The following is a 12,329-nucleotide window of genomic DNA, read 5'->3' on the forward strand; positions in this document are numbered from 1 at the left end:
GGTTGTAAAGACTAAGTTGGTGAGTGTTTTTGCAACAAAATTCTCCCCAGATGTAAATTCGGAAACATTGGCTAGTTACTTGAAAGATAAACTACATTGTGATGTAACATGCAAAAAGATAGAAAGTGCCCAAAGACGGTATAACTCCTTCAAAGTAATTGCAGAATGCAATGAGGTGAGCGAAATGTATGAGCCACAGCTGTGGCCAGAGGGCATCTTTGTGCGGCGTTTCTATGAAGCACGCAAAACATTAGATCAAAGAAATGTAATTGCGAATATAAATGATGATGTGTCTGAGGTTGATGATGATGTGAACTGTTGCAGTGAAGACTGGACTATGATATGATCATGAGAGTTGTGTCATATAACTCGCGTGGTTTACGCCTTGGACAGGGGGCCGGGGACAAAGCGCGACGTTTTGTTATTGACAAGCTCTTAGAAAGTGCTGATATTTTATGTATACAAGAGACTCTGTTACCCAAACAAGATCTAGATAAACTTAACTCTGTGCATGACAACTTTTATGGCGCAGGTGAGTCGACAACAGATCTAAGTATGGGAATAGTGCGTGGCAGAATACCTAGAGGGGTGGCCATCCTATGATTAGACTAGAGGTGGACTGGGCCATAGCAATTAAAGTTGTACATGATAAAAATGTTTTCATTATTTTAAATGTGTACACGCCATATGAATGCTACCAAAATGAAAATGAATATCTTAATAGGCTTGCCTTTATCAGCTTATTCATTAAAGAGAGTGAAAGTACTTGCATTTTTGTGATGGGTGATATGAATGCTGATATGTCAGATGTTAACTCTCTATTTGCCAAACACCTTAATCAATTTTGTCTAGAGAGTAAGTTAGTTCTCTCAAGTAAAATGCTGATACCAGTAGACAGTTACACATATATTAGTGAAGCATGGCATACAACATCTTGGCTAAACCACTGTATAGGTACAGCTGATACTCATGATTGCTTGGAAATTGAGATTATGTATGCTGTAGCCACAGCAGATCATATACCAGTCTCCATGATAATAAATCTTGACAGTCTACCTGAGCTGACTAACTATGATAATGATAATAATGAGCAAAATAGAAGAGTGGACTGGGCAAAGCTCACAGAATGTGATCTATGGAAGTACAACGCACTGAGTGACAATAGTCTTAGTAATATTGATATACCACTTGAAGCTATTTTGTGTGGCAACTTAAATTGTAAGAGTCACAAACATAGTGATATAGTTATGTATGACAAAATTGTGAACTGTTTAATTAACGTCAGTAAATTATTCATCCAAGACAAAAGAAAGCATAATATTAGACCAGGATGGAACGAATATGTGTCTGAACTTCATGTGGAGGCTAAGGAAGCTGGGTATCATCTGGAAAAGCTAGGTATGGCCCAGAGTTTGAACATAAGAAAAAGGCAAATGCCAGGTTTAAATATGCTGTACGCTTTATCAAAAGTAATGAGCAGATGATGAGGGCAAATTCTATGGCCAGAAAGTTTCAGCAGAATGATTTGTATGATTTCTGGAAGGAAGTAAAGGTTATCAATAACAGCAAGATGCCTTTGCCATCCAACATTGATGGGATCTCTGGGGATGAAAATGTTGCGGAGCAGTGGGGGAAACATTTTAGAAAGATTTTTAACTGTGTTGAGAGTGCTGAATATCATGTTGGTGATGTCATTAATAATGATGGTGTGGTTATTAGACCTGATGAAGTGTGTCATGCTATTGAGAAATCGGCAGTAAACAAAGCTTGTGGTCTTGACCAAATAACAGCTGAACACCTGAAGTATGCAAGCCATAGAATCTCTGTGTTACTTGCTATATGTTTTTCTGGATTATTAGCGCATGGCATATTACCTGACTCTATGTTACCTGTACTTTTAGTGCCAGTTATTAAGGACAAAACCTGTAAAGTATCAAGTATAGAAAACTACAGGCCAATCGCTCTAGCGAGTATACTCTCTAAAGTGTTAGAACCAATTCTATTTGATAGACTACAAGAATATATAACAACCACTGACAATCAATTTGGTTTTAAAAAGAAACATGGCACAGATTTGTGTATATATGCACTGAAAGAACTTGTTACAGAGTACAAAAGCCATGGCTCAACAATGTTTTTATGTTTCCTTGATGCATCCAAAGCTTTTGACCGTGTTAATCATGGTAAACTGTTTATAAAATTACAAGAGCGAGGGGTCCCCCCATACCTAATACGGTTTTTTACCTAATTATTGGTACTCCCATCAAACAATGCGAGCTAGATGGGGCAAGATTACATCGGATCCTTTTCCAGTTACCAATGGGGTTAGACAAGGTGGAATATTGTCACCTGTTCTTTTTAATTTGTATGTGGATGATCTTTCTAGAACATTAGAAGTGTGTAAGACTGGTTGTATGGTGGGAGATAGGCATATTAATCATCTGATGTATGCAGATGATTTAATTGTTATGTCTCCTTATAGTGCTGGCCTACAACAACTGCTTAGAGTCTGTTCAAACTATGGACTACAGTATGACATCAAATTCAATGCAAAAAAGAGTAATGATGTCAGAACTAAGGAGGACAGGAAGCTATGCTTTCCGTCTTTTTATTTGACAGGGCAAGAGCTAAACATAGATACTAAAACAAAATACCTGGGCCACATTATCAGGGATGATTTTTGTGACGATGATGACATACAGCGCCAGTGCTGTAAATTATATGGACAAGCAAATATGTTGGCACGCAAATTTCATATGTGTACTGAAGAACTTAAAACGTCTCTTTTCAGAGCATACTGTACACCACTTTACACAGCTCACCTGTGGTGCAGCTACAGTAAAGCAAAGATAAATAAGATAAAGGTGGCATACAATGATGCACTTAGAATTTTGTTGAAGTGTCCAAGATGGACCAGTGCTAGTCATTTTTTTGTGACGAGTAATGTTCCCACCTTCCATGCTGTGTTGAGGAATCTTATGTACAAATTCAGGTGCCGATTAACAGTCAGAGAATACAATTTTAACTGCCTTAACTAACCCTGCACTTAGTGATACCAGATATACTTCCAAACTCTGGAAACACTGGAACACTCATCTGCATATGTTTTAAGTATTGCGCATAACCATCTTTGTGTTTGTATGTATGTATGTTTTGTATGTTCCTTTTAAGTAATATGTGGTAGACAGTATGTCTATGTTTTTATGTTTGTGTGTACCCTTCCTGTAATATGTTATGTGTACTTTTATATCTGGACCTTGAGTCTGTAAATAAAGTTATATATATATATATATATATATATATATTTGTTTTTTTTTATTATTTTATTATGGACCACTTATTAAGCTGCCTACTGCTTTATTAAAAAAAGTATGTAAATGAACTAAAACAGCCACAGTAAAGCATCCTAACCTGTAGATGCAGGAACATTCTCCCATCACAATGTATCACTGACTGTACAGGACAGAGTACAAACAGTAATAAAGAGGATTGTGCTCATTTCTATTCAATACCCTTTTTACACTTCTCCTATAGGTACATGAAGTAGAATAAAAAATATATATAGTATGTACAAAGGTTAACGGGAGATGAAGTAATGGCATGATTTAGAGATTATTGTTTTTGCAAAACAGATTTCAGTGTGAGTCAACTAGTTTCTTCCTCTATCCAACCTCTTACTTAATCTGTTAACTGCGTAGTAATGGGTTTTTAAGCTCACTCTCACACAAAGACAGGGACCAAAAGAAGAAACAGTTAACTGTTTAGACCACGCTGAATCTGACTTCTCACCAAATATCAAACAGACACAGAGGATGCAGCAAATGGAGGTATCTGATTATGTTAATGAGTCACCGAGACCAAAGCAGAAAGGCAGTGGGGATGCAAATCAAACAGGTAATAAACTTTATCAGTTGATGGTTTATGTGTAGCCTACTGTTAAACAACACAGTTCTACTTATTGTACTCTATCAAGTGTTTTAAGCTGCACTAGTAGCATGGCCCAACAATCCTGTCCTTCAATACTGAAAAAGTGATAACTGTTAAATATTTAATCAAAAAAACGATCTTTGCCGAGACTTAACCAAAGTGTTTTCATTGCATCATTTACATGAACACACACGAGGCTCAGGAGGTGAACTCTAGGGCTAACTTACAATTATTTTCATTGTTGATTAATCTGTTGATTATTTCACTGATGAATCAATTCTTTGTTTGGTCTCTACAATGTCCGAAAATGGTGAAAATGTGGATCAGTGTTTCCCAAAGTCCAAGATGACGTCCTCAAATGTCTTGTTTTATCCATAACTCAAAGATATTCAGTTTACTGTTGCAGAGTAGAGAAGAAACTAGAAAATAATCACATTTAACGAGCTGGAATCAGAAGTTTTACTTCTTTTTCATAAAAAAAAAAAAATTACTCAAACTGATTAATCGATTTTCAAAATAGTCGGCGATTGATTTAATAGTTGACAACTTAATGATTCACCATTGCAGCTCTACTGAGCTCTAGTGTTAAAGTCCTGTGATGTATATAAATTGTTACATAACAGCAATCCTGTTTCTTGCCCTATTGGACGTCATTGTAGCGATGGCAACAATTCATTTGGGAGTAACTGACAGAGAAGACGGCCAAAGCTTGAAAAAAATAAAGACCCAAGTTGTAATTATATGTAACTCTCCATTCAGCCAACCATTAGCATGCTAATGCAGGTTGGTTAGTTTGGTTAACTTACTTGATAATCTTACTGAAAGTTGAATTAATTTATCATTATTTTAATGTGTCAACAGCACATGGCAGCTTCACATGGCTGCCAGAGTGGTTTACATTTTTGTTGGTGAGTCTGTGTTGGTTTTACAGAGAGAAGACTCTGCCAGGTGCTTCTCCTCAGCTTTGGGCTGCTGTGCGTCATACAAGCCATTCTCAATGTTTCTCTACGCCTGACATGTGAGTATGGTTTCTTTGTATTGTGTAAGTTAAAATGTGCTAAGACAGTTGCATCAACAGCACCACCATATTACAATTTCAAAGGCTCAGTGATGTAACTTCACATGTTGGTGTCAAAACCTTTGTGCAACAGTTTTGCTGTCAAACTAAACCTGAACAGAATTTTGGTTTTAAATTAATTTAAATGTAAACGGGAACATTAATGGAATATTCACTGCCATTAGCCATGTAAAGTCAGAATATTGTCTTTTTCTGAATAAGGGCAAACACCGAAATATTATGGGCATGTAAATATGGCCATTGACAACATCTTGGCTCTTTCTTCGTAGAGAATATAAGACGTTTGTCTACACAAAGTTAAACAAAAAAAAACTAACAATCTGATTCTGTTGAATATAATGATAACCTCTCCTCTCAAAATTACAGTTTTAGAGAGAGACGAGTTTAAAGGTTCCATGGCATGAACATTTCACTTTGAGGTTTTTTTAACATCAATATGAGTTCCCCCAGCCTGCCTATGGTCCCCCATGGCTAGAAATGGTGATAGGTGTAAACCAAGCCCTGGGTATTCTGCTCTGCCTTTGAGAAAATTAAAGTTCAGATGGGCCAATCTGGAATCTTCCCTTTATGACGTCAAGTGGAAAGGTTACCTCCCCTTTCTCTGCTTTGCCCCCCTGGAGAATTTGGCCCGCCCATGAGAGAGAGACATCATGGCTTGCTAACAAGCAAAGCATGGCAGTTGGTCAAGGCCACACCCCCACCCTCCACCTTGCACCCCTCTCTCATCTTCAATAGCATTTAAAGCTACAGACACAGAAATAGCACATCCTAAGGAAAGCTCATTGTGGGACTGGCTCTAGTGGCTGGAATTCTGCACCAAGGCTGAATTTTGGGAAAGACACTTCAGATACAGTATTAGGGGACCCTAAGGCCTATATAAAAGAGACTTCAGATACAGTATTAGGGGACCACTAAGGTCTATATATAAGAGACTTCAGATACAGTATTAGGGAACCACTAAGGTCTATATAAAAGCATCCAAAAAGCAGCATGTCATAGGACCTTTAAGAGAAGTGACTTTGGTAAGTACATTTATGAAACTACTCCAATAATCAGGGTTCAGATGAAATCCATCTTTTAGATCACTTAATGGTGACTAAATGTCACACTATAATCTACCCTAGCAGGTTCTTTACTATGCAGTCATTTAATGACACAGCAGTGTCTGATACTCTGTTATCTAAAGAGAACTTGTGCTACGCTAACATCCGTAGAGAATTCTGTTTCAGATGTTGAGGCTGATTTCAAAACCCTGACTGAGGAGAGAGATGATCTGAAGAGAAAGCTGAATAACTTAGGTAAGCGTGATGAACAATTCAATAATCAGAGTTTGGATCCAGAAGGGTGCAATTCTTATATTGGGCAAATAAAAATGATAATTTTAACAGCTCACTCTCATGGAAAGTTCCCGGAAAAATATTGTCTTGTAGTTTCTGTCCAAGTCAGCCACATTACGTAAGTAACACGACAAGAAGAAAGTTGATGAGATGCTCCACAGTATTAGCATGGAAATCCAGACCCAAATCCAAAAGATTAAGGGTCTGGCACTGAGTAATGAAAATGGCCCAACTCGAGGGGTGGCACCAAGCATGCATTTGAAAATCTCACTGCACGCAATTGGATAACACTACGACCAATCACAACAATACACGGGGTGACGTATCCAGAGCATACCCATACGCTTAGCTACCAGCGGAGCTAACCGGTAGATTAAACTCTTGCTGTATCCGGTTGGCAAAACAGCAAAAACCATCCTTCTTGCAAAGGAATGATTTGAGCGCTGCCTTCTGTTCCTCTTTTAGATAAAAAGCCAAATCTAACTCGTTGACTGTAGCGGCCAAAGCCGTTTCAAACAACTGGTATTCATCTGTAGCCATCTTGCAATGTTTACTAATGACTTTGACATTGCAGCGCTGTCGTCATCGGTTTAGCGCTCCTCTGGCCCGCCTATATCACCGATGCACCGATGTGATTGGTGCAGCTCGGCTACAAGGGCATAGTTAACGAGCATCATTACTCAATGCCAGAGTGACTCGCTGAGCAAATTCAAATTGTGTTCCCGGGAGAACTCTGGACTTCCAGGGTACCAGAGTAGTAGAAGTAATGATAATAGTTGGAAAAGTGGGAATGGTTTTAATTGGTATGAATTTAATTGACAAGTTGAATAACACCACTAATGTAAAAAAGATGTAGAATAATTAAAGTTTTATTTGAAAATCTAATGCTAAAGCTAAACTGGATTGCTGGTTAAAATGTGTAAGAAGGTGAAGTTGTAAGAAATATGGAAAAGTGATAGATTTAATTAATATATCTTTAAAAGCTGAATAATAGCCATATAGTATGACAGTTTTAGGTGATACTGATAAACTTCCTGAAAGGAACACTTAATTAGACTTAATTTTCACAAAACTGTTAAATATTTCAAACTGCTGAGATAGAAACTATCTGAATGGTTCAAGGTTTGATTGGTGTCTGTAGGTGAAAGTATGAAGTAGGAGTTATTCAGAATAAATCCTTTTTCCAAATATAGCATTTCCCGACTAAGACGTCTGATATGCCGGTATTACAGTATTCAGGTTTTAGAAGCATTCTTTGGACATCTATATAGCGCATTCAGAATATACATCTCAATCGGGAGTTTTACCGTAGTATGTGACAGTTTACAGCTTCTTGCCTGTTTACCGCTTATGATCAGCTCAGTGCTTTGCTATGGTTGTTGTCAGTGTTGCCAAGTTAGCGACTTTGTCACTACATTTAGCGACTTTTTAGACCCCCTTACTAACGCTTGGATTCCACAGGCAGCTGAAATAATGGCAGAGCGTTCCCTATGAGAACAGCGGTATGAGCAAAATCTGCTGACGGCAGTGAAAGTGCCCGCATGTTCACCGCTCTCCCAAAGTTGAGTCAACTTTAGGACTTGCAAACATGCCTCCAATATATTCTGCCATGTATACACACATGCCATCCGTGCAAATGAAAAGATTGTGATTTTCCTATAGCATCATTTATGAAACGTCTCAGTATGACTACAGGGGTGTCAACAGCTAGCTTGGCAAAAAGTTGTCCAGTGTTTGCATTGTAGCAATTACAACTAGCTTGTTGCTAGTAATATAACATTATTCAAACTAAACTATACGGCAAAGTTTGTGACTACAGTGGAAAACTTACCAAACAGTTGTGTTAGGCCAGATATAAATGTATATTAACACCAACAACTAATTATGTGCACATCGTGTTCACCGTCGGCATTATGTTGTGGTGACAGAACTCCGCTTGGAATCCGCTACTCGTCGCCGAGGCAGCAGAGTTGCAGTTGGAAAGTGCTGCCTGTGGAAACCCAGCGTTAGTGTATTTTAGAAGAAAAAACGACTAGCAACAAATCTGGCAACTTTCTGTAGAAGAGATGCCAGTATTGTCCCGCGAACATGCAAGTTCTTTTTCTCTTGTAGCCACCAGAAAGCCCTCTCTTCTTTTCAGTGACTGAGGAGACCATTTGTGAATTTTGTTGTTCATTTGGGTTCTTTCTGTTTTCACTAAGGTCAAGGAGAATGGGAGTATTTCAACGGTAGTTTCTACTACATTTCTTCTATCGAGAAAACCTGGCAAGAGAGTAGAGATGACTGTCTTCAAAAGGGTGCAGACCTGGTGATTATCAACAGCAAAGAAGAACAGGTACATGTGTGTGTGTCAGGGGTGGTTTTTGCACGGGCAACCCGGGCAGTCGCCCGGGGCGGCTTTTTTTCATGAGTCATGGGGGGGCGCCACAAGCACTTGAAAAAAAAAAAAAATCCTCTGCTCTGCGAAGCAGTTTTCTGTTATCTATCATTTCACTGTGTGGGGAATTGGCAGATTGGCAACCCCCCTTGCAGCTGCAAGCGCCCTGCTTGCACCCCCTACTTTCACAATGAAATGAACTAGTCTGTAAAGGTGTGGGGCCCGGCGCAAAAGATAAACACACGGTGACAGGAGAACTCGGAAGTACACAGAGACGGAGCAAGACAAGTCTAAACCTTTCTTTTATGTCAATGGTCTAAACGCAAAAATAAAAGAAAAAAGCGACAAGACATGTTTTCGGCAGTAGCAGGACCTTCATCAGCTCCCGTGGCTGATGATAGTGGTGGTGATGTCGGTGTCGGCGGCAGTGGCATGCAGAGTGAGGAGGAGACTCAGGAGGAGAGAGACAGAGATGAGGGAGTGAGGGTAGAACCTGCAGTAAGCACAACTCCCCTTAAAACACTTTGGCCCTTGATAAAACTGAGCCAAAAACTGAGTGGTGGACAAAACACTACAACAATAAAAGACATAGGCATGCTTTACTGTATGATTGCATTAGTAGCCTATATAAACGTTGCACATTGAATTGAGAATTGTAGCTTTTCTATCTGCTTAGGCAGACAAAAACTCATGATAGACCTCTTCAAATTAAAGCACAGGGCCTCTTGAAATGATTTTAAAAAAAAATATATATATATATATATATATGTCAAAATAACGCGTTAATTTCGATTAATTAATCTGAGAAAAAATAACGCATTAAAAAAAAAAATAACGCAGATTAATCCATTCCATATTGATGTTTGACCCGGAGCCGTTCTAGCCACCATTGGACTGTAAAATGAAGGAGGGAGATGAAAATGTGCTGCCTGGATCATTAACTGGAACATTTACTTGTAAAAATCTTCTTCCTGCCAACCCTGGCTATCGAAATCTGGTGCCACTGATATGTCTGCACTTCTCTCTGGTCAAGACGATACAGGCAACACAAACACCGCTGCATGTGACGCTAGTTAACACTATACTCGACAGCAGCTAACGTTAGCCTACCGCTAGCTAGTCAACACTATACTCAACAGCAGCTAACGTTAGCCTACCGCTAGCTAGTAGCTGGATTAAACACGGTTACAATGCTGACAGCTAACGCTAAACGGTGTAAAGTTTGACTGTGTTTTACTGTAGAGGACTGTGACTCAACACCGGGATGTAACAATCTGCAGCTGCCGAGCTGCCGTCGGAAATACAACACAGACGGTGCGTTCAATGAAACTGGTAAACTACAGCTTCGTGGTGCATTTGAAGTTATTGTAAATGTCCTTGGTGGTTGTTTTTGTCGTTCAACAGCAATTTACTAGTGAAATAAGTTATTGTTATACATTATTATTAAATCATTTAATTTTGACCATATGGCCTTAGCAATAAACAGGCCGTTCTTTAATGTCACCAACTGTTGTTTAGTACCCTTTGTTTTCTTTTCTTTTTTTACTTTCTTAAAAAGTATCGGTTCAGGCACCATTAATTATGTATGCGATTAATTTCGATTAATTAATCACAGAGTCTGTAATTAATTAATTAGATTAATTTTTTTAATCGATTGACAGCCCTAATATATATATATATATATATATATATATATATATAGCTTGTTGTATACCGTTTTATTAATTTATTAATCTTGTTAAATTTTTTATTATTGTATATATTGTTAGCACTGTTGTGTCTTAGTTGCAGTGCTGCGTTGCCGATGTGTGGAAGAGAGATTCGCTGAACACTGTTCTTGATTATAAAAGGTTTATTACATCAAAGATCAGCATCCATTTACAGACTCCATGGAAAGTCTGGAGAATACACCGCCAATATGCATCCTAAATCTGACTCTAAAACCCATAGTATATATTGGGTAGCTTAGGTAACATGTTAGATAACAAATGGAACATTCAAGTTGACATAGCATAGGTTAGTGTCCTCTTCAGGGGCTTCCTATAGTTCGTTAACCCCTCAGCATCCAATACCAGACCCTCTATTGAGCATCCCAGCGAGATCACGCCACTAAGAGGTTAATCATTAAACCACTGCACTGCCAAACTCTCTTCAAAAGACTCAGCATATTTTACAGTGTCTTACATGAAACCTTTATACCAGAAACATAATCATAATTCATATAGATAAACCATTGGATACTACAGCACATTTATGTATATAGTGTATATTTATTTTAAGTTCTGATAACCTATACTGTCATATTTTGTGCAGAATTGTGTTCATTGTGGAGATTGTTCACCTTAAAAAGTGTGTTTCCTGTTGTAATTGCAATAGTTAAATAACTGGATTATCTTAAGTGTGTTTTTCAAATGCTCTAATGAAGGATTTGTGCAATTGAGAAATATAATTTTCTCTTTCACTTATGTTGTTGGGGGGGAGGGGGGCACTCGAAGGGGGTCTCGCCCTGGGTGTAATTCAATGTAGAACTGCCCCTGGTGTGTGTGTGTGTGTGTGTGTGTGTGTGTGTGTGTGTGTGTGTGTGTGTGCGTGTGTGTGTGTGTGTGTCAGTCAGACGTAGTTTAAAATAAAGAGTAAAAATGTTGAATGATTGCAAAGATCAATGCGGTGGCAGATACATAGACATTGGTTTAATGGGTGTGAATGTTGTAAAGATTCTGTTATATTGTTTAAAGTTTGTTACTCTTTTGTAAACAAGGATTTCACAAGAAAATTTGAGAAGATCATGTGGATTGGCCTGACTGACTCAGAGACAGAGGGGACGTGGAAATGGGTGGATGGGACTCCACTGACCAAAAGGTTCACACATTTTTTCCATTTGGTCCATTCAAACTAAATCACTATCTTGTGCTTCTTGGGTTGTGTTCTCTGATAAAAGCTCTTTTTTTCAGCTACTGGGATTCCGAGGAGCCTAACGGTGGGGAAAGGGAGAACTGTGGTCACACATATCTTTACAATTTGGAAAACAGCTGGAATGATACACCCTGTGACTTGTCATACTCCTGGATCTGTGAAATGAAAGTCCGTCCATAACTCTGCTACCAAACCAATATTATATATTGCTGATTAAATCGTCACAAAAGCAACATGAATATGCTCATGTGGACACATCATTTCCAAGTGAAAATCATTTCCAGCTCAGTGTGGGATAATCTGAAGCCTGGTTATTTGCGCTGCAGTAAAGTGACCTGATAACACATAGAAACAAATGTCCAACGAGGTTCACTGCTTTGGCTGAAAAAAAATGAAACAACTACAATATGTTATACATGCTTTGATTTATTGCTTATTATATTAAGTAGAAATGTTTATGGGTGTAGACATATTTCTATAATCTAGATGTGATATTCTCAGTATTAAAGTTCATATTATATTATGTTGCTCATTGCTGTGAGTTGTGTGATGAGACGTTGGTCACAAGTTCCAGGGAGGACACACTTGTATTCCCTGTACAATGAATCGGCTCGGACGCACAAATGGTTTAGCTTAAGTTTAGATTACAGTTTATTATAGTTTAGGAATGTGATTGTATGTTAGAAACTGTTTTGTA

At 38.4% G+C, this 12,329-nt stretch overlaps 1 protein-coding gene across 1 annotated transcript; it reads left to right on the top strand.

The window, feature by feature from the left end:
• Window positions 1-3,775: 3,775 nt before the first annotated feature.
• On the top strand, window positions 3,776-11,829 carry LOC116040115 (C-type lectin domain family 4 member F-like). Its single transcript, XM_031285341.2, has 6 exons — window positions 3,776-3,894; window positions 4,859-4,945; window positions 6,229-6,303; window positions 8,544-8,677; window positions 11,478-11,578; window positions 11,671-11,829. The coding sequence occupies exons 1-6, from the start codon at window positions 3,813-3,815 to the stop codon at window positions 11,810-11,812; spliced, it is 621 nt and encodes a 206-aa protein (XP_031141201.1). The 5' UTR covers window positions 3,776-3,812; the 3' UTR covers window positions 11,813-11,829.
• The last annotated feature ends 500 nt before the right edge of the window (window positions 11,830-12,329 follow it).

The sequence above is a fragment of the Sander lucioperca genome, chromosome 7, assembly GCF_008315115.2.
Source record: "Sander lucioperca isolate FBNREF2018 chromosome 7, SLUC_FBN_1.2, whole genome shotgun sequence".
Classification (NCBI taxonomy): Eukaryota; Metazoa; Chordata; class Actinopteri; order Perciformes; family Percidae; genus Sander; species Sander lucioperca.

Bases quoted from the DNA above. Each gene is read 5' to 3' on its own strand.
- LOC116040115 (XM_031285341.2), top strand. From the start codon at position 3,813: ATGCAGCAAATGGAGGTATCTGATTATGTTAATGAGTCACCGAGACCA. The intron at 6,304-8,543 runs GTAAGCGTGATG...GTTTTCACTAAG, and splicing joins GAGAAAGCTGAATAACTTAG to GTCAAGGAGAATGGGAGTAT. The intron at 8,678-11,477 runs GTACATGTGTGT...TTTGTAAACAAG, and splicing joins TCAACAGCAAAGAAGAACAG to GATTTCACAAGAAAATTTGA.